The sequence below is a fragment of the Myxocyprinus asiaticus genome, chromosome 29, assembly GCF_019703515.2.
Source record: "Myxocyprinus asiaticus isolate MX2 ecotype Aquarium Trade chromosome 29, UBuf_Myxa_2, whole genome shotgun sequence".
NCBI classification, from domain to species: domain Eukaryota; kingdom Metazoa; phylum Chordata; class Actinopteri; order Cypriniformes; family Catostomidae; genus Myxocyprinus; species Myxocyprinus asiaticus.
In genome coordinates, this window is record NC_059372.1 from 24,848,403 (window position 1) to 24,869,636 (window position 21,234).

Consider the following 21,234-nt stretch of genomic DNA (forward strand, 5'->3'; position numbering starts at 1 on the left):
TGGACACATCTACTCACCTTTCTCATTTTAGAATAATAGTAAAGTCATCAAAACTATTAAAAAAAAAAACACAAATGGAAGTATGGGAATTATGTAGTGACGAATCAAAACATAAAATTTTATATTTTAGCTTATTCCAAATAGCCACCCTTTGTCTGTCTTAATTACAGCTGTTCACACTCCTTTACTATCTACTCCAGCTCATCCATTTCAAATTTTATGTTTGAATTTTACATTTGGAAAGAAATTCATTTGCACAATTTATATTGCAAAACTAATTTCAAACATTTCAGCATAAGCCTTTAGTTCAAAAGGTTATTAAAATAATGAGAAACTAATTCTGTCAAAGCTGTCCAAACTTTTGAATGGTCGTGAATAAACATACATTCTGTATAATGATATGTATATATGCATACATTTGTATTTTGTATTGTTCTTCATATGAAGTAGTATTACGTATTGCTCTTGTTCAAAAGCTGCCATCACACAAGAAGGCATCTGATGAAACTTGAAGGATAAAAAGGAGAAACAATCTTTGGGAAACCTAATGACACATTACAGAACACTTGAAGTTGTTTCCTTAAAGGATATGTTTTATAATAAGGAATTATGAATTGTAATACCAAGATGTTCTGTTATTAGTATACATTAGTTTTGTGCAGTTTATTTGAAATGTAATGGTGTGGCAAAGAATAATTAGACCGGCCAGGCCTCTGAGAATTTTTAGAAATGGACAGGTGTTTTTTTTAATCTTTGACACTTTTTTACATAACTTACATATTTAGCATTATTGTAAAGTACCTTACAAAATACATGTTTGCTTGTTTGTTGTTTCCGTACAGTGTTGGTTAATAAGTAGTTCTAGTCAGTTGCTCTTCTAGTCAGCAGTTCTAGTTGTTGAGTTGACACTGTGACAGTCTGTCTCTCTTAAAGTGAATGTGCTTCCTTTCTGCTTGTTAATTGGTCTTCCACGTCTAAACTCTTTTCACATGTATGGAGAAACTTATGTTCTTAATAGGTCGAATTGTCATGCCTAGCATAGAGGTATTTTTGGTTCAATCTGTCTTGCAACACTAATACCTCTTTAACCAACCTTTTCTTGTTTTTCCCCATTTGGCACAGTCTTATAAAGTAAAACAGGCCATTGTTTCCTAACTTTGTGTAAAGCTTTGTCTGATAAACTCATAACTGTCCAAAAAAAAATGTAAGTACAGATGCCCATTTCTGTATTACATGATTTTAATGTACCTTGAAATGTGGATGTTGAAGAGTTTGGGGTAGCTATCTAACGTGTCTACTTCACATTTCTTAGCCATTTTTTTCAAGTACTTTTAAACAACTGGTCCCAAGGTAATTTGATGTAGGAAGTTTCTAACAGAATAACCAGCCAGACAACCATAAAGTGTCAAATTTTGAACAATACATCTTTAGTTTTATCATTTGAAACTAACAAACTCATTTTTCTTTTTGTGAAATGTTATACAATGCAAAGACATGTATACATACTTAATTATGGATTAAGTGTCCATACACGTTTTGGGGCCACTATATACAGTATGTAAAATGCTTGATAGTGCAATGTTTTGTAAGCATTATATTACCTTATTGGATTTTCATCATTTTTAATTAATGGCCCTGCACTAGGCATCAAAACAACTTTATATAAAGGGAATTAACAAACCTATTTTAATTTCAGGCGCATGACTGACTGTCCTGTGGCCTGTCCTTGTGATTGAAGTATTATTTGGTTTAAACATGTGTCATTACCGTAATATATGGAGGACAGAGCAGTAATGAAAAAGATGTATATATGTTAATATATTAGAAGAAAAAAAACCTAATGTATATCTTATTTCTTTATTTTTTACCATTTTAATTGTACTGTGTCAAATATTTCTTTTCCACCCTCAATTTGATCAAATATAATTTTTTTGTGCTATGAATATATGGCTGTGGATTGGGTCATGTACACTTTAATTGATGTTAACCTGTCTCACACACACACACCACACTGTCTGCTATGACTACTGTGAGTGAAGCAGGAGGCTCTGGATTTTGTATACATGTAAATTTACTGTAACCCTGTGAATGATGTCACAGTTGAATAATTTGTAGTATTGCTATTGGTTTATTTTCTATGAAAGAAAATTTGTGGCCCGTCATGTTTTCCTTCAGTAAAAAAAAGGAGCAAGGGTCAGTGTCATCATGGGTCATGTGCCAGTTATGTTCTTTCTTTAAGACTGAAATGTGATTTATTTATTTATTTTCTATTTAAAAAAAAAAAAAAAAAAAAAATTCATTCCTCGTCATAATTTTGTGAGTCTGGGTTGTGGATATAGGCCTGGCATCTCGAGACCACCAGGGGGAACTATGGGCTGCGAAATGATATCTCGATCTACGAACCTGAGAGGGTTCTTGCTGCAGACTGTAGCGCGATGACGTAGCGGATCTAATCCTCTGCGCAGAGGACTTTGGTGACGTAGTGGATGTTTTGGTTTTTATGCGTTACACTGAGTACATTATTACTTAGTATTAAAGTATTACACTGATAAATTAGTTTAATATAGTTTAGCTTTTAAAAATGGTCATAACCATGGATTTCGTAAATTACTTGTTTTTCCTCTTCACCCACAGAAAACAAAAATATAAATTAAGCAATATACACTTCACTGTAGTGTGCTCCTCATTTTAACATCTCCTCTGTACATTAATGTCATGGGGTGAATTGTTTGTATTTGTATATTAACATGTAGTGGTCAAACATACATGGAAGTTTGCAAAAGTGAATCTGGAGCACATGGAACATGGAGTTGTGGAGCACAGATCCGCTTTGAATGCACTGTAATAATGCGTATCACTATACAGACAGGACAGAGCAGCGTGCATAGACTTTGAAGCGAACAGCTTGATTTATCTGTTAATTTAATTACATCGTTGTAGCCCTTTGCAGTTAAATAATCGCACAATGTCATACCGCGATTTTATTTTAATTATCAGAATGAGCTTTATTGCTAAGTATGCTTACACACACAAGGAATTTGTCATGGTGACAGAAGCTTCCAGTGCAAATGCAACCCTATATACAGTGCATACATACAAACATATACATTTAAACATATATACATATAGTGACATAAAAATAAAACAATAAAATATACAATAGAGCAATAATGTTGTTAGAATATTTGATATACAGATATGTGCAGGTGATGTAATGTATTGAAGAAGAGGTAGGATATGTTAAAGAATATAACTGAAATATGGATATAAGTAGGAGCGGTTGGATTGAATATAACACATGGTTGTACTGACAAAAGGAAAGTATTTGGGGGCAGGAGGTGTAAAGCCTGAGGGAAAAAACTGTTCCGGTGTCTGGCTGTTCTGGTGCTCAGTAGCTCCGGCCAGAGGGCAACAGTTCGAAGAGGAAGTGTGCTGGGTGAATGGGGTCAAGAGTGATTTTACCAGCCCTTTTGTCACTCTGGATGTGTTCAGTTCTAGCAGGGTGGGTAGCGGAGTGCCAATAATCCTCTCAGCAGTCCAAACTATCCTTTGAAGTATTCTGATGTCTGACTTGGTAGCTGAACCAAACCAGACAGTTATTGAAGTGCAGAGGACAGACTCAGTGACTGCTGAGTAGAACTGTATCAGCAGCGCCTGTGACAGGTTGAACTTCCTCAGCTGGCGAAGTAAGTACAACCTCTGCTGGGCCGAGATGGTAGTGCCCAGGAACTTGAATGACTCCACTGCTGCCACAGTGCTGATTAATTAATTAATTTTGCAGCCCTAATATATAAGTGTGTGTGTGGGGGGGGGGGGTTATATGAATATACAATATATTAATGACTGATAAGTACGCTACAGTAATGAAACAAAACATTAAAATGTGAATACGCCTGCACATTAAAACATCCACTATGTCACTAAATTCCAATACGCATCGGATGAGATCCACTACGTCATCGCGCTACAGTCTGCAACGAGGAGTACTTGGAGATTAGCAACATGTAGAAACACTACATTGCCCTGGTCCATAACTGCAGCGCGAGCAGTAACAAAACATTTATTTTGAGGTATTTTTTTTAATCTAACATTTAGTCATTATTAATATTTTGCAGATGTAGATAATGAGAATCCCTGAAATAATGAGATATATGTTGATACAAAAGACCTGTTTATGATTTTCAGTTTTGTTCAACGCCCTCATGTTGTTGGGGCTAAAGGCCTTTTGTGAAAATTGTGGTTTAAAAAAATGCAAATGAAGCACTGTTAGTTTGGTAGCGGGGAGGAAATACAGTGTGTGTGCTAAATTGTTCAAGTGAGAGTAATGGATTTTTTTCAAAGAGTTATGTTAGTAGCGCCATATTTACTTTTTGACAGGAATGTAAACGAGGCTATGAAGGTAGACTGATTCAGCTAGTCTCTTCAATTACTGTCGTTTACATTGGTGTTTATCATTCAGTTGACGAATTGTGACCATTAGTGATATAGGACCTTTATACAGCTACACTCAATGAGCACTTTATTAGGGAACACTATGGTCCTAATAAAGTGCCCGATGTGGTCTCTGCTGTTGTATCCCATCTGCCTCAAGGTTCGATGAGTTGTGCATTCTAAGATGCTGTTCTGCTCACTACAATTGTACAGAGTGGTTATCTGAGTTACCATAGCCTTTCTGTCAGCTCAAACCAGTCTGGCCATTCTCCATTGACCTCTCTCATCAACAAGGCATTTCCGTCCACACTGGATGTTTTTTTGTTTTTGGCACCATTCTGAGTAAACTCTAGAGACTGTTGTGTGTGAAAATCCCAGGAGATCAGCAGTTACATAAATACTCAAACCAGCCCGTGTGGCACCAACAATCATGTCACGGTCGAAATCACTGAGAATACATTTTTCCTCTATTCTGATGGTTGATGTGAACATTATGGGGGGGCACATTATACCATCTTAATGTGCAGAGACAACTATAAGTAAAAAGTCTGTAGGCTGTTTTCTCAGGAAAGTGCTATCAACACATTGCCCTGTCAGTTTTGCACTTGTAGTCTTGACAAATAGGGGTCAAGTAAACACACACAGCAACAGCTAATCCGTGAAACAGGATCAAAGTCTGTCAGGCCCATCTGATAACTCTAGTATCGCCTCCCTGGCTGCAGTGGACATCAGTGTGCATATTTAATCCCAGTGAAATTAGCCACCACAACACCAAAAGTACAATAACATTGTAATCCAGTAATGTGTACAGAATATGTGGCTGTGTACACTGTAAAATGTTATTGCAGATGTCCACACAAATCGAATTTGTAAGCACTGTTGTGACTGAAAGTGCTTTAATGATCAGGCTGAGTTTTGTTGATTCATTGTAGTTAAGACTTCGATGCCGTGCATTTGTGTGGGTGTCCTAGTTTTTGAGACATTCATATTTTGTGACCATCAGTGCTTTTTTAAACTCAGACCTTTTTTGGCCCAGTTGTCTCAACATTGCAAAGGTTCCAGCAGGGTGACACTATTTTGCTCCTGGGTATGTTGCTGAGGATCATCTAGACTGAGTGCCCAGAATGCACCTGGAATAAAAAGTGTGTCACCATGTCCTGAGTCTTTGTTGACGGGTGCTTTTTTTGAGTACACTAGCATGCTGTCTTCTCATAAACCCATCTACCAACACACATAACTCACACGTGGCATGACTGTCTAATGTTTTCTTTCTCTTTAAAGACCCTGGTGGAAGAATCCAGACTGGACCTTCTTCTCCACTATGCCTGTCATGCACTGTCCTTGACGATTAATAGTTTGGTTCTGGAAAGAGACAACATTATCAACATTCCAATGTCTTGCATGAAAGATATGTTTAAAAAAGTATAGTTCACCCTCATGTTGTTTCAAATGGGGCAGTCTCATGATGAAGGCGTCAATGTATTGACTTTTAGCCGGCATCATGAAAACGTCCTTGTCATTCTGTTTTCACCTCAGTTTGGACAATTTCATCATATAGGCTCAGCAAGCTTTAGATTTATTTTGAGTGCACTATGGAACTTTGATCTCTCTAGTGACATCTGTGGTTGAAATTTAAAATTGCAAGCAATTTGCGTAAGAACACTTTACATCCGTCATGTTTCGACACTACTGCTCTGGCAGATGAATCTCGTGATTTGAGCTTATTGCCTGTGTGTGATCATGACTGGAAGATATTCAGAGCTGGAGTCATGACGTGCTATTTTCATGTTGCTATTATTATGTTAAACGATTAAACATTTAAAAATGAAATATTACTTGCTTTGGTGAAGATAAATAACATTATATTATTAATCTCGTCAATGAAATCAGACAAAAACGTTTGTTGACAAGGTTTTTTAATTTCGTCAACGATAACACAGATGAGACAAAAAAGGCGCATCATGAAGATTATTAAATGATTTTATTAAAATATACTGTTGACAAAAATATGATGCTAAAAAGGATACTGCAAGATATTAACAGCGCAAGATATAAACAGAGGAAGAAACTTTTTGAGAATTTGTATATAGGCTGGAAAAAAATATTAGATAGGATATGGATTCATCTAATCCATGAATCCAGTAGGCTATGTTAGGGATTTCTTCGCTTGAGCTGTGTGAGTTGAACACGATAACACCGGCAAAATTAACCGCTTTAAAACGGGGTAAAATACCTAATTCAAATGCATCCTATTTATACCCGAGATTCATCAATATATCCACAACATTAATGGAACAACTTACATCTACACAATGAAGCAACGCGCACGTCAGAATACACATTGCGTAACTTGCATTGTGAATAGCCTACGCGGTTTCCATAAGAAACACCCTACACGCAATGTATACTTTCACAAAAAATGTTTAGGTCTCTAAAGCATTAAGAATTCAGAATACAGGCTAACTTCTAAAAAGTAGCCAATACTTCCGTCTATACATTATTATTTCAGGAGCTCAAGTTTTCACAAGGACAATAGGCCTACATATATTTATACTGTATGTTTGATACATGTTTACATTAGAAAATGTTTGTTTATGTACTTAATCAATAATGTCAATTTGTTCATTTTTAACCTAAAAATCTTACATAGTGCAGCTTTAACCACGCAATATGTATACTATAAATAGATAACTTTGGTTACTTTAAACTATCATAATTATATTTTAGAGCCCCTAACCCAAGACCACTCCTAAACCTAACCACTTATACTCTAATATAAAACATGTAACAGGCAGGTAAATGTAGTCAAAATTATTTTATTTACATTACACTATAATATATACAGGGTTGGGAGGATTACTTTTGAAATGTATTCCACTACATATTACAGAATACATGCTGTATAATGTAATCTATAACATATTTCGTTAGATTACTCAAGGTCAGTAACATATTCTAAATACTTTGGATTACTTCTCCAGCACTGGTAGATTTTTTTGTTTTGACTATTAAAACTCTGCCAGTACAGTAAGACAAAATACACATGTTAAAAATACATTCTCTGAAAAACCTAAATATCTTATGCAGTGTTGTTTCTAAAACAAGATTAATCAAACTGAATTTGTTTTAAGGATTTTTAGATATTTTTACAGGAAAACAATACAAAAATTATTATCAAGAATAAGAATTTTTGCCCTAATATCAAAGGTCTTACTAGAAAAAAAGAAATTATGATCCAACGTGAATTTTCTTGATAAAAAATATGATCGTGTCTGGTAACACGTGCATGTAAAATGGCTAGAAATATAATTTTAGCTTAGCGTAAAGCTGACAATTTACACAAGGTTTATTTCTATTTCTTCTGCTCCAAACTTATTTCAGACTTACTTCTCTGTCTGCTCATCATAAGAAAGTGTTTCACCGCTGTTCAAATGCACTTTGGATCGCATCATTTATTTGTATAAATGTTTTCCATCTGAAAGGACTAAATATTAAATGAAACAAATGACAATAAAATGCAAAGTAATCTCTTCAGTAATCAAAATACTTTTTGAATGTAACTGTATTCTAATTATCAATGATTTAAATTGTAACTGTAGTGGAATAGTTACTTATATTTTGTATTTTAAATACGTAATCCTGTTACATGTATTTCATTACTTCCCAACCCTGAATATATATCATTTTAAACACTTAACTCCACCCATACACCTTAACCTAACCAATAATAACAAAAATTTAAAAGATGTAATAAGCAGATATAAGTTCATTCACAATAATTTATTCTAAAATGGACTATAAAAGTATTCCAAATGACTCTGAAACCACACAATATAGGCTAGCTTATTGTGAGGTACCACAATTTAAAACTTCTTCCTCTCTGTGAAAGCAGACACATCATTCAGAAATATACATCCAAACATTAGAATGTCGCAATAGACCTTTTTCACACTCCGGGTTTTGGAAGGCGGAAGTAAACGTTCGCAGGGTAAACTTCAACAGCGGAAAATGGGAGTGAATGGGAGATCACAGCGAATATTACCCTTACACTTACCCATTTGCTCCAAGACCAAAAGAAAAAACACTCTTACGTTTGAATGACTGAAGTGCTTGTTAAGGTGGAAATTTTGAATGTTTAAATGAGCACGGTATTTGAGGGTTACGGCGGATGGGGACACTGAAAGTTGCATAAAGCCTTACATTTTGATCTGTTTCTTACACAAAGCGATCACACAACATCAGAAGAGCTAGAATACAATGCACAGATAGCATGGATTATTTTTTATAATGCTTTTCAAACAAAAAAATGAGCGAATAAGAAATACAAATAAAATAAAGCTATGAGTAAATGGGGACAGAATTATCCATTAATTTAATTTAAAAATGTTGCCTTAGGTAAAGTGTTGAAATCCTCTGAAATGAGTTGAATATGGCATCAGGGGGACATTCGAAATATGGACAAAAGGTGACGTTTTGGTCATAGAGGAAACTTACCAAGGAGGGTGTTTTAGTGGCACAGGCAAAAAGTCGCTGAATGGATGTGAGAGTGTGTTGTTCTAAATATGTATGAATTTCTTTCTTATAACAAAAAGATATGCTAGGAAGTATGTTAATGACTGACACCCTCAGTCACCATTTACTTCGTAAAAAAAATGGAAAAACAGGGTCGAATGAGTAAACGACAACAGAATTTACATTTTTGTGTGAATTATCCCTTTAAGACTACAAAAAGTTTCGTTTTTGTCCTTCCCTGTTGTGTGTAATCCACAAGCCCACTGTGTCAAACAGCATGTTGCTCATGATATTTATCATTTATTCATGTCTCAGACTTTAGTTGTGAATGGAAAATCTGTGTGGCTTTTCTGACACTGCCAAATGCCCCACTGAGAAGATATCCTGGACTTAACTCCTTTCCACTAATGAACTTGACATTTAGAACCTGCATGTTTCTTTTACAGGGACAAAGGTAAGAGTAACATTTTAGACAAGTTTATTTTTTATTTTTTTTAAAGATTTAAATAAGTGTCAATAACAGATTGGTAAGGGTCAGAGACATGTCTCGTTTCATGTTACTGTTTATTAGAAAGGTCAAGGGTACCATATGACCTATGGGACTTTAGTGTAATTCCATTGGTCAGTGCCACGCCACTCTCCAGCACTTGTGATGTAAGAGGAAAGCTGTCTGCGGTCACAGCGTGAGTTCTGTTTGCCTGGAGATTTACAGCAGCACAGGAGTAAACATGATTTCAGACCACAGAGGGACAAAAATAAACAACAACAGCTGGAAAACCGATGAGTAATGACTGCTTTTATGAGTGCACTAGACAGAGGTACTGTCAAAATCTTTTGTATTCCTTAAATTCATTTGAACATGCAGCTCCAGACTTTTAGAAATCATGTGATTTTAAGGATATAAACAGTTGTGATTGTCGCTTGTTTAAGTGTGACATTATGAGGGGGCTGGAAGATTCAGTGTGCAATTTCTGATCTGTAACATGCAATGGATAGACGTGATCTTCTTCACTGAGATACACTTATTTGATTCTTACAATCTCTTATTTCCAGGGCAGTAATCTGTATGCACACAGCCGCATGTATATATTCACATGCATCGCCATGGCAATGGAGCCGGAATATGGATTCAGACACTACGCCATCTGAATCGCCAGACAACAGACAACTGAAAAGAAGGCGAACGTGATTAAATGTGATAACCATTATCAACAAGTCATTAGCTCCTCTACGACTGAACAAGAGTCACAAACACAGACTGGGGTCAAATGTTTAGCTGGCACTCAATCAAGAACAGAAGCATATGGACCGAGATAGAGATCAGCACGTAGTGTACATTTGAATTAAAGAACCAGAATTGCTCTCCGCGTCCCCCGCTGTCAGACTGTGGGTTAAACCAACCAAGCTACACCTCCCCTCATGTCACGTCCCACTCTTCTCCCTCCCTTCTCCATGCTCCCGGCGCTTCCCAGTCTGTGGTTCAATCGTCTCTGTTTACCTCTCTGTTAATCCCTCGCATCTCTCTCTCTCTCCTCCACATTCTCTTGATCGCAGTCTCTCCTCCCCTTTCATGCTCAGAATCAGCGGGCTGCCACACGAGCCACACTGCCTGCTACATGATCTCCTGGAAAACAGAGCTTGGTGTCTTTGTAGCCGCTTGCTGCTGCTCAAGCCCTTTTAGATTGCAATCTAGGAGACAAGGAAAGATGCCTTCGCAACAACCCTGACTGCTGTCATCTCCACATGCCCCATCCCCTTTCCTAGTATCTTTCCCCCGACCCTTTACCCCAGCCCCTTTCCTCTGCCCCTCTCCAAACCTCCCCTTCACCTCTCTCCCTCTTGACAATGTTCTCATGTGTTCACTGGCTTCAGCCTTTTCTTGTCTTGCTGTCCTCTACCTTATTAATTTGGGGGTACAACTGCCCATCCAGCTGCTTGTGTCCGGACCACCATACTGTGGACTGCACAGGTCAAGGGCTCACCCGTCTACCAGACTCTATCCCTTTGGACGTGCGGAGACTCCTTTTGTCTAATAACTGGATTCCCTGGGTCCCCTCTGATTTCCTGGTTCTCTACAGCGATCTTGTCTACCTGGATCTGAGGAATAACTCCCTCACTAGGCTGGAGCCTGGGACTCTGAGCACATCCTCCAGGTTGGTCTATCTGGACCTGGGGAGTAACAACTTGACTGAGATCCCCTCTGGGACTTTCGAGGAGTCCCGAAGCCTGATCAAGCTACGACTGGGCAACAACCCCTTTTTGAGCATGGTCAGCAAGGACGCCTTTTTGGGCCTCACCTCTTTACGAGAGCTGGAGCTGGAGAGAAATGCCCTCTCTGGGCTGGACGTTGTGGTGTTGAGCCAGTTGCCTTCTTTGCGGGTGATACGCTTGGAGGGGAACCCCTGGGTGTGCAACTGTAACTTTGCCAAACTCTTTCTGTGGCTGTTGGAGAATCGTCACAAGCTCCCAATGGGTAAGCTGCTTAAAAACTTGCTTTCCTTTGTGTGCTTCTAAACCATACAATGTCATACTCATTGAATTATCAACTGGAATTATCTGAGATATTATGCTAAATGTCAAGGGAGGTAGATCTGTGCATGAACCACTGCTCTTTGTGGTCCTCCAGATCTAAAATATCAACACATTCTCTGCCTCAGTGGCTCAATGATATTGAGATTGAAAGGGTGTTGATGCATAAGATCTTCATTCTAAGTAAGTCATGCATGTGGGTGGAGTGTTTTCATTTGGGACAGAGATGCTTATGACCCATCAGTTGCTCACAATTCAGACTACTTTAAATTTAAGCAGACACCTTTATTCAAAGTAACTTAAAGTGCATTTTAGTTATACATTTTCTCAGATTGTGTGTTCACTGGGAATTGAACCAACAACCTTGCTGTTGTTAACACCTTGCTTTACCAGATGAGCCACAGGAACTTTATACATTGTTAGGAGAGTTAACATGATTGGCTAGTAATTCAATTATTTAATGTCTTTTATCTCTCTATCGAAAGCTTTTTAAAGCTTACACTTGTGATATTACATACCGCTATTGCATCTTAAAACTGCTGAATAATGCATGAGAATGTGTTCATACCAAGATAAAGAAGCCGGCACTAGGTTATCACTAGAATATGCGAAAATGTATCTTGTGCATAATTATTGAAACATATGCCGTGTAACAAATGTTCTCTGATTTTGTCTTGCATCTCATGTCTTCTCTTGTCCTCTGTTGACATTAATTTGAATGGTAAACAAAGAAGGAAATTGAGGGAATTGTACCCTCTTGGATACAGTATCCCTTGGTGATTAGGTCACTCACCTAGTCCAAGGTTAAGATCAGGTTGAGCCTGGCAGCTTGGTATGGGTGCATATTCCTCACTGTCCCTTAGAACCACAGGTCACTTTTCAATCCTGGTGTCTGTTTAAGAGACTAATGGAACATTGCGTTGCAGGTTACGAACATGTCACTATGAAAAATTTAGTTTGGGTTTAGGTTGCACATGTTCTGTTGGTTGCATATTGTACCAAATGCTGGGAACACATGTAGTAGATTTGTCCCCCCCTAAACCAATTACAAACACAACATTGTATTGACTTTGCCTGTGCAAAACCCAAAGCCCCTTAAAATGAAATTTAAAGCGCTTTATATTAAATATTTGTTGGGATATTAAACATTGACATTCTAAAGCCTGAATTCATAGATCTTCAAAACAATTTCAGAAACGTGACATGTTTATTTCATAGTTGTTGTGTCATAAGTGTGAAACCTCCTGATCTGATTAAACTCTAGATTAAAGGAAAAGTTTTGCTTAATCTTCAGACCATTTTAGGTTTACCTTAAAAAGGGTTTACAAGTCCTGTATTTGAAGCAAGAGTCTGAGATCATATTTGTCTTAATTAATTTAAATTTTTTATTTTATTTTAAATGTTCTCATTTAATCAGAATGCATTTTCAGAGGAATAATAGAAACTGGACTGGTTAATTTAACATGAATTTAATTAATTTTAAGTTAATTTAAAGAAGTGGTGCAAAGCATACAGTATACACTGACCTGGGATTTAGCTTGGAGTTTACGAACATATCCTAGATCCTAGACAATATATGAGTGAAAAAAGAAAATGTAGTGCTCATTAGGTATAATTCACTAGGTAGGGATAATTGGAGAGGGATAGACAATAGGTAGATAACTATAACTATAAAAATGGATAGTTCACCCAAAAGTGATTACTAAAATTTAGGAAGATACAAAATAGAAAACTATGCTAGGTAGGGATAATTCACCAAAAAATTAAAATTCTGTCATCATTTACTCAACGTCATGTTGTTCCAAAACCCATATGACTTTATTTTATTTTTTTTCAGTGGAAAATAAAAGATATTAGGCAGAATTATTCACTTTCTCTGCATCTTTATTCCAACACTGAAAGTGAATGGTGACTGAGGCTGAAACACTCTGCTTAACATCTTTTGTGTTCCATGGAAAGTCATACTGGATTGAAACAACATGGGGGTGAGTAAATGATGACATATTTTTCATTTTCATCTTACTAAAGTAATTTTTTTTTAGAATGCGTCAAAATGTTTTAGACTGTCATTCACCTAGTTTTAGATGGTTAGCTCAAATACTATAGTCTTTTAATTGTAATTCTAAAAAGAATGACTAACACAGTATAAAATATTCTATGAAGAACACATTGACTTGACATTGAAAGCTCATAATCCACCATAATGTAGTCTTTAATTTAGGGCCACTAATTTTAACTCCTGACACTGTTTTCATTCTCGCACTTGAGTATGGATGAACACGTTACATCCATTATTTAGCCCACCATTGAATCTAATACTGATGACAGCACACTTCTGGCACACTTTTAGTTGCCTACAAGGTAACTGGACAGTTGCTGTGGGGCAAGAACCAAGATTTCCACCAGTGCAGGACTGAGTGTGCAAGCAAAGCATGTATTGTGGCATACATGTATGTGACAGGTATGCACATGACCCTTTAAACAACCCTCAAAGGTCATCAGACAGAGCCTGAGAGGTTATTGCATCAGGTATTACATTTGAGCTAACAAAGCATGTATTTAACTTCACTGTGCACGACAGGGGTCTTCAACAGGTGGTCTGTGGTGGTATTGTAGGTGGTTACTGCAATTATTGTTTGTTCTCAAACAAATTTATGTGGGGGGAAAAATAAAATGTGTTATATCAAAATACAATATTAAGCTTACTTCAACCAAATTAGATTAAGTTCAGTTAAATATTTTATTGATGCATAAAAGTTGCATTAAATACAGCAGAATTTATTATTATTAATTGTATGAAATGACTGTACATCAGTAATGATTATTTTAATGGCCCTGCAATGTAAGCATCATACATGGTACTATAAGCATGCTATTATAGGCCAGAATCAAAATGCAACACTCAATTTTATGCAGTAACAGGGGTCTGTCTCTCTCTCTCTCTCTCTCTCTCTCTCTCTCTCTCTCTCTATCTCTCTCTCTCTGTCCACCAAAGGGGTTTTTGGCCTGAAAATGACTGAAGACCCCTGATGCACAACATAATACATGTGCACTGTAAAGAGGATGTAATTATAGCAAAAGTAAGGTCATATTTTTTCAGACTCATACTGGATTTTGAATGCATCAGTTAAATGTGTTGAATAAATCCAGCATAGTCTAAATAGAGAAACCCAATAATGATTATATTAGATTCATATATTAAGTTTTATTACAATGCAAAGTCAAAGTTTTGATTCAATTTTGTTGTTGAAAACATACAAATATGGCATGTCCTGTGCAATCCTCAAGTTACACATATGTAGTGATAGCAGGAAAGACATACAGTAACTAGTCTTGTCTGTGTTTGTGGCTAATGTGAGAGTTATCTAAATGGGTAAAAGCATGTGTGTGTGTGTGTGTGTGTGTGTGTGTGTGTGTGTGTGTGTGTGTTTGTTGGTGATTTGTGTTTCGCTCTGAGGGAGCTCCTGTGTGAAACACGGATCCTCTGGCGTGATATAAAAAAAAAATTGGATGAGCATTTAGAGCTAGGCGAATGGCCACGTGACCAACCCAACAAAGGAGGCTGAGGTCTTTGAATCCCCTGCATGTGGAAAACCCCTTCTGGTTGGAGTGACTCATACACACTAGTTGCCACACACGTTTGATGATGATGTCAATTGACTTTGGCCAATGACAGGAACAAACATGGTGGTATGAGTGACATTGTGACATAGAGGCTTCTGGAATTTATTCACGAGAATACTTTTTATTATTATTTTAATACAGAATTCTTTTATTAGAGACAGCTTAGGAAATCCCACAGATGCCTTTCATCTTTTCCCTCCCCTACAGCATGATTTTTACTCATAAAACCACTGTGAATCACAAGGGGTTTTCATTGTAAACACAGTTAATGGAGCTCTGCTGTTCTGTTGTGCCTGTTTGCGTGGCCATATTACGTAGGCGATGTTCTGCTTTAAATCTGTCATCTGATGTCCGTTGATCAAACAGCTAAAAGGGGATTAAAACCTCCCTCTGTGAAAATCAAAATACAAAGCAAAGAGGGAAATGTAACAAATAAATGTTTCCCTTAAAGAGAGAGAGAGAGAGAGAGAAAGGGAGGGAAAAAAAATGGAAAGCACCCCATCTCACATCTTATCTTGCAGTTATGTAATAAGAATTTTGTGAGTCACAGCAACATCGTGATATTGCTAGACATAGACATTTCCAAATGATGATGATGATACTGTCATACTGTCAACATATTTTTATACCATAACACTCAGTCAGTGACTTATTATTGGGAGATAATATAATATGTCTATATTACATTAAGGTATCTATGTATAGTAATAACTACTAGCTACTGTGCAGTGGTGTAGTACAAGGACATTGCTGAAATCACTGGAATTGGGTTAAGAACTGTCCAACGCATTATTAAAACCTGTAAGGATAGTGGTGAAATGTCAGCTTTATGGAAGAAATGTGGTCAGAAAAAAATCTTGAATGATCGTGATCGGAGATCATTTAAACACTTGAAGTCACTCACGGCTATGTTTTATAGTGAAAATAAGAGCATTTCCACAAGCACAATGTGACGAGAACTTACAGGATTGGGACTGAACACCTGTGTAGCCACAAGAAAGCCACTTTTTAGTGAAGCTAATCAGAATAAACTTCAGAAAAAATGACTTCAATTTGTTAGGGAGCATAAAGATTGGACAGTGGAGCAATATAAATGGTCATGTGGTCTGATAAGTCCAGATTTCCCTATTCCAAAGCGATGGGCGCATTGGGGTAAGAAAGGAAGCGCGTGAAGCGATGCACCCTTCATGCATAGTGCCCACTGTACAAGCCTCTGGAGGCAGTGTTATGATCTGGGGTTGCTTCAGTTGGTCAGGTCTAGGCTCAGCAATGTTATCCGGCAATAAAATGAAGTCAGCTGACTATCTGAATGTACTGAATGACCAGGTCATCCCATCAATGGATTTTTTTCTTCCCTTACAGCACAGGCATATTCCAGGACGAATTAATTGGGCTCAAATTGTGAAAGAGTGGTTCAGGGAGCACGAGGAATCATTTTCACACATGAATTGGCCTGACCTTAACCCCATTGAAAGACTTTGGGATGTGCTGGAGAAGACATCATAAATACAAGATCTCAGCCAAAAATTAATGCAACTCTGGATGGAAATAAATATTGTGACGTTGCATAAGGTTGTTGAAACAATGCCACGATGAATGTGCGCCGTAACAAAGCTAAAGTCAATCCAACAAAATTTTAGAGTATGCAACAAATTTGTCCTGGCAGTGTATGTCCACGTTTAGCAGCAGTTATGATATGATTACTCTAGAAATGTCCCGCCTCTTCCTGAAACTGAAAATGTGATTGGTTAGCAAATATCCAATAATGACTGAAAATAATGTTCTAATTGGTTGCTCAGCTCAGTCAGACCGTCTATCTTCCCTGTGCCTTCAGATCAGTGCTCCCACCGTTATGTGCACTTTCAGAAAGAATCTCTGTTCACTTTTTAAATGAAAAAACAAATCACAATTCACTCAACAGTGCTGTGGCATCGCCTCAGTTGATTGAAAAATTACAGATCAAAAGCCTACTTGTTGTTCTAGCGGCCATATGTATCATTACTCATTTTAGGTGAACATACACAAAATGCTTTGAATTATTGCCCATTGAATTATTGAAAAATAATGCACACCCGAGGTGTAACAGCCACTCCGCTTCACGTCGTGACTGCATTACCACCTCGGGTGTGCATTATTTTTTAAGAATTTAATGGTCCATCGTCAGTTATTCCTTACATAATGTAATCTTGTAGAATGCAGATTTGAGAGAATTACATTAATCGAAATCAAAGAAAACAAGTTTAGATGAGAAACAATTTTTTTGTGTAGATCACAAATAATATGATTTAGTAGATCAGATAGCCTGCTTCTTCATGTTTTTTTCCCAGTGAAATATTGGTAGCCATATGGCGTATGCGCTAGACAACACTACTGCTACTGTGTATTATTTGTGATAATGTACATTTCTTTGGAATACTCTATTTTGATTGGTTAATTGCAGGATACTTATTTGGTAAGCAGCTGTGTAATAAGCAGGATAAAGTCCTATCAGCCAGTCATTATTGCAAAATAAACCTCTTATGGATTACATAAGACCCTGATCACCCTCCCGGGGTTTATATTGCGATAATGACCAGCTGACTGTACATTTTCCATAAGGTGTTTAATTATCTAAAGAAATATCCAAAGCTTGGGCATTACTAATAATTTCAATATTTATGTTTTGACAAATTTGTTGCTACATAATGGTAACGCTGTTGTGGCTGGGTTTTCATTGATGCTGTTTTTGTTCTACCTGATTTTAAACAGACTTGTCAAACCTCATGAGCACCCTGTGTTTCATTGCAAACCAAGTGGAAAAAACATGCATTTGACCTCATTCCATGTGCAGTTTGCCCATTAGAAAAGTGGTTAAATTTAATGAGATTGAGATCTACAAAATATTTTTAATTTTAGTGGACTCTAGTGTCACAGAAATTACACATTTCATAATTTAATGAGATGGTGGTGATAATTGGAACGTATAATAAACGATATGGCTATACAGCTATACTTACCTTTTACTATTTAAAAAATACCATTTCCTTGTATTTCAGTGTGTTATTCAAATGCTTGCATTGTTTGTGTATACACTTTTGTGCAGATTGTATTGCCATTTTAATGTAATTTGATGACATGCAGGCAGACGTGTGTAAACTCTTATATTACTGTGTTATGATACACTATATTCACATGGTGAATAAAAGTTGAAGGAAAGAGAAAGAGGTGCTTCGTTCAAACTTAAAGAGAATGTTTGTGCATGATATTGTGCAGCGGAGGATGCTTGTGACATTAGTGACCTGACATGTGAGCTGGATCGGAAATGCTTGCAACTCCGGTAACTGTACCCTGCTCATGAGAGACAAAACTGAATGTTCCTTGCACTATTTACCAAAAAATACTTTGTTGTATGGTGAGAAAAAAATATTTTTAATTGAAAGAAGTTAATGTGAAAATATACTATAATGTTCAGAACTCAATATTTTATCCACATAAACTCAGCAAAAAAGAAACGTCCCTTTATCAAGACACTGTATTTTCAAGATAATTTGGTAGAAATACAAATAACTTTACAGATCTTTATTGTAAAGGGTTTAAACAATGTTTTCCATGCTTGTTCAATGAACCTTAAACAATTAATGAACATGCACCTGTGGAACAGTCGTTAAGACACTAACAGCTTACAGACAGTATGTAATTAAGGTCACAGTTATAAAAACTTAGGACACTAAAGAGACCTTTCTACTGACTCTGAAAAACACAAAAAGAAAGATTCCCAGGGTCCCTGCTCATCTGCGTAAACGTGCCTTAGGCATGCTGCATGGAGGCATGAGGACTGCAGATGTGGCCAGGGCAATAAATTGCAATGTCCGTACTGTGAGACGCCTAAGACAGCGCTACAGGGAGACAGGAAGGACAGCTGATCGTCCTCGCAGTGGCAGACCACATGTAAAAACACCTGCACAGGATCGGTACATCTCAATATCACACCTGCGGGACAGGTACAGGATGGCAACGACAACTGCCCGAATTACACCAGGAACGCACAATCCCTCCATCAGTGCTCAGACTGTCCGCAATAGGCTGAGAGAGGCTGGACTGAGGGCTTGTAGGCCTGTTGTAAGGCAGGTCCTTACCAGATATCACCGGCTACAACGTCGCCTATGGGCACAAACCCAACTTCGCTGGACCAGACAGGACTGGCAAAAAGTGCTCTTCACTGACGAGTCGCAGTTTTGTCTCACCAGGGGTGATGGTCGGACTCGTGTTTATCGTCGAAGGAATGAGCGTTACACCGAGGCCTGTACTCTGGTGAGGGATCGATTTGGAGGTGGAGGGTCCGTCATGGTCTGGGGCGGTGTGTCACAGCATCATCGGACTGGGCTTGTTGTCATTGCAGGCAATCTCAACACTGTGCGTTACAGGGAAGTCATCCTCCTCCCTCATGTGGTACCCTTCCTGCAGGCTAATCCTGACATGACCCTCCAGCATGACAATGCCACCAGCCATACTGCTCGTTCTGTGCATGATTTCCTTCAAGACAGGAATGTCAGTGTTCTGCCATGGCCAGCGAAGAGCCCGGATCTCAATCCCATTGAGCACATCTGGGACCTGTTGGATCGGAGGGTGAGGGCTAGGGCCATTCCCCCAAGAAATGTCCGGGAACTTGCAAGTGCCTTGGTGGAAGAGTGGGGTAACATCTCACAGCAAGAACTGGCAAATCTGGTGCAGTCCATGAGGAGGAGATACACTGCAGTACTTAATGCAGCTGGTGGCCACACCAGATACTGAATATTACTTCTGATTTTGACCCCCCCTTTTTTCAGGGACACATTATTCTATTTCTGTTAGTCACATGTCTGTGAAACTTGTTCAGTTTATGTCTTAGTTGTTGAATCTTTTTATGTTCATACAAATATTTACACATGTTAAATCTGCTGAAAATAAAAGCATTTGAAAGTGAGAGGACGTTTCTTTTTTTGCTGAGTTTATAAAGTATAATTTATCGAAGCTAAGCCACCAAGAGCGCTGATATAGTTTAACAGCACTCTTGCTCACGTGATATTGCTTAATTGTCAGTACAAAGCATTTTAATCCTACTTGCACTTTTCAGAGCCTGTATATGTTTTAATGACTTTTTCCCTTTCTCTTTCTCGTTCTCCAGGTTTAGAGGGTATAGAGTGCTCCCTTGCAGTGGATGGGCAGCGGGTGTCACTGAGTGTGCTTTCTGAGGACAGTTTCAGGGAATGCCGGGGAATGCTGACTCTCACTGATTATCTCATAGTGATTTTTTCTGGGATTTGTATCTCAGTGGCAGCCATTATTGCCAGTTTCTTTCTGGCATCCATGATCCACTGTTTCCAGCGGCTGAAAGCCAAAAGGACAGATGAAGAGGAGGGAGAGGAATGAGGGAACTCAAAACCCCCTTCCACAGACTACTCATAATGCACCACACTGTGGAAGCCAAGGGATTGGATGAAGAGGTGAACCACCTTATTTCCATGACAAAAGAATCCTAATTTAGGCCTCTCTTTGACTAAGGTGTGGCTGCTAGAGTCGTCTTGCATCTCACGATTCATAACCTTTATCCATGATGCTTGAATGATGCATCATGTTTTTATACTTGAATACCAATGATGTAATTGAGCCTTAAAATGAAAACTGTTCCGGAAAATGCATTTTATGTAACCACTGTCTCATGCCCCTGTATTCTAGATATGAATTAAGGGATGGTTCACCCAAAAATGAAAATTCTCTCATTTACTCACCCTCATGCCATCCCAGATATGCATGACTATCTTTCTTTCTTCTAATGAACACAAACAAAGAGTTTTAGAAGAATATTTCAGCTCTGTAGGTCAAGTAAATGGTGACCAGACCTTTAAAGCTCCAAAAATCACATAAAGGCAGCATAAAAGTAATCTATATGTCTCCAGTGGTTTAATATATGTCTTCTGAAGTGATGCAATAACTTTGGGTAAGAAACAGATCAATATTTCAATCCTTTTTTACTATAAATCTCCGTTTTCACTTTCAGAATGTGAAAGTGGAGATTTAAAGTATTAAAAAAGACTTAAATATTGATCTGTTTCTCACTCACTCCTATTATATTGCTTCAGAAGACATATATTAAACCACTGGAGACATATAGATTACTTT

The 21,234-nt window shown here is 37.7% G+C and overlaps 1 protein-coding gene across 1 annotated transcript; it reads left to right on the top strand.

Moving 5' to 3' along the window:
• The first annotated feature begins 9,664 nt into the window (after positions 1-9,664).
• Positions 9,665-20,841, top strand: LOC127420172 (leucine-rich repeat-containing protein 38-like). The gene is made up of 3 exons (XM_051662223.1): positions 9,665-9,761; positions 9,997-11,416; positions 20,240-20,841. Exons 2-3 carry the CDS (start codon positions 10,789-10,791, stop codon positions 20,482-20,484), a joined length of 873 nt encoding a protein of 290 aa, XP_051518183.1. The 5' UTR covers positions 9,665-9,761; positions 9,997-10,788; the 3' UTR covers positions 20,485-20,841.
• Positions 20,842-21,234: the final 393 nt, after the last annotated feature.

Bases quoted from the DNA above. Each gene is read 5' to 3' on its own strand.
- LOC127420172 (XM_051662223.1), top strand. From the start codon at position 10,789: ATGTTCTCATGTGTTCACTGGCTTCAGCCTTTTCTTGTCTTGCTGTCC. The intron at 11,417-20,239 runs GTAAGCTGCTTA...CTCGTTCTCCAG, and splicing joins TCGTCACAAGCTCCCAATGG to GTTTAGAGGGTATAGAGTGC.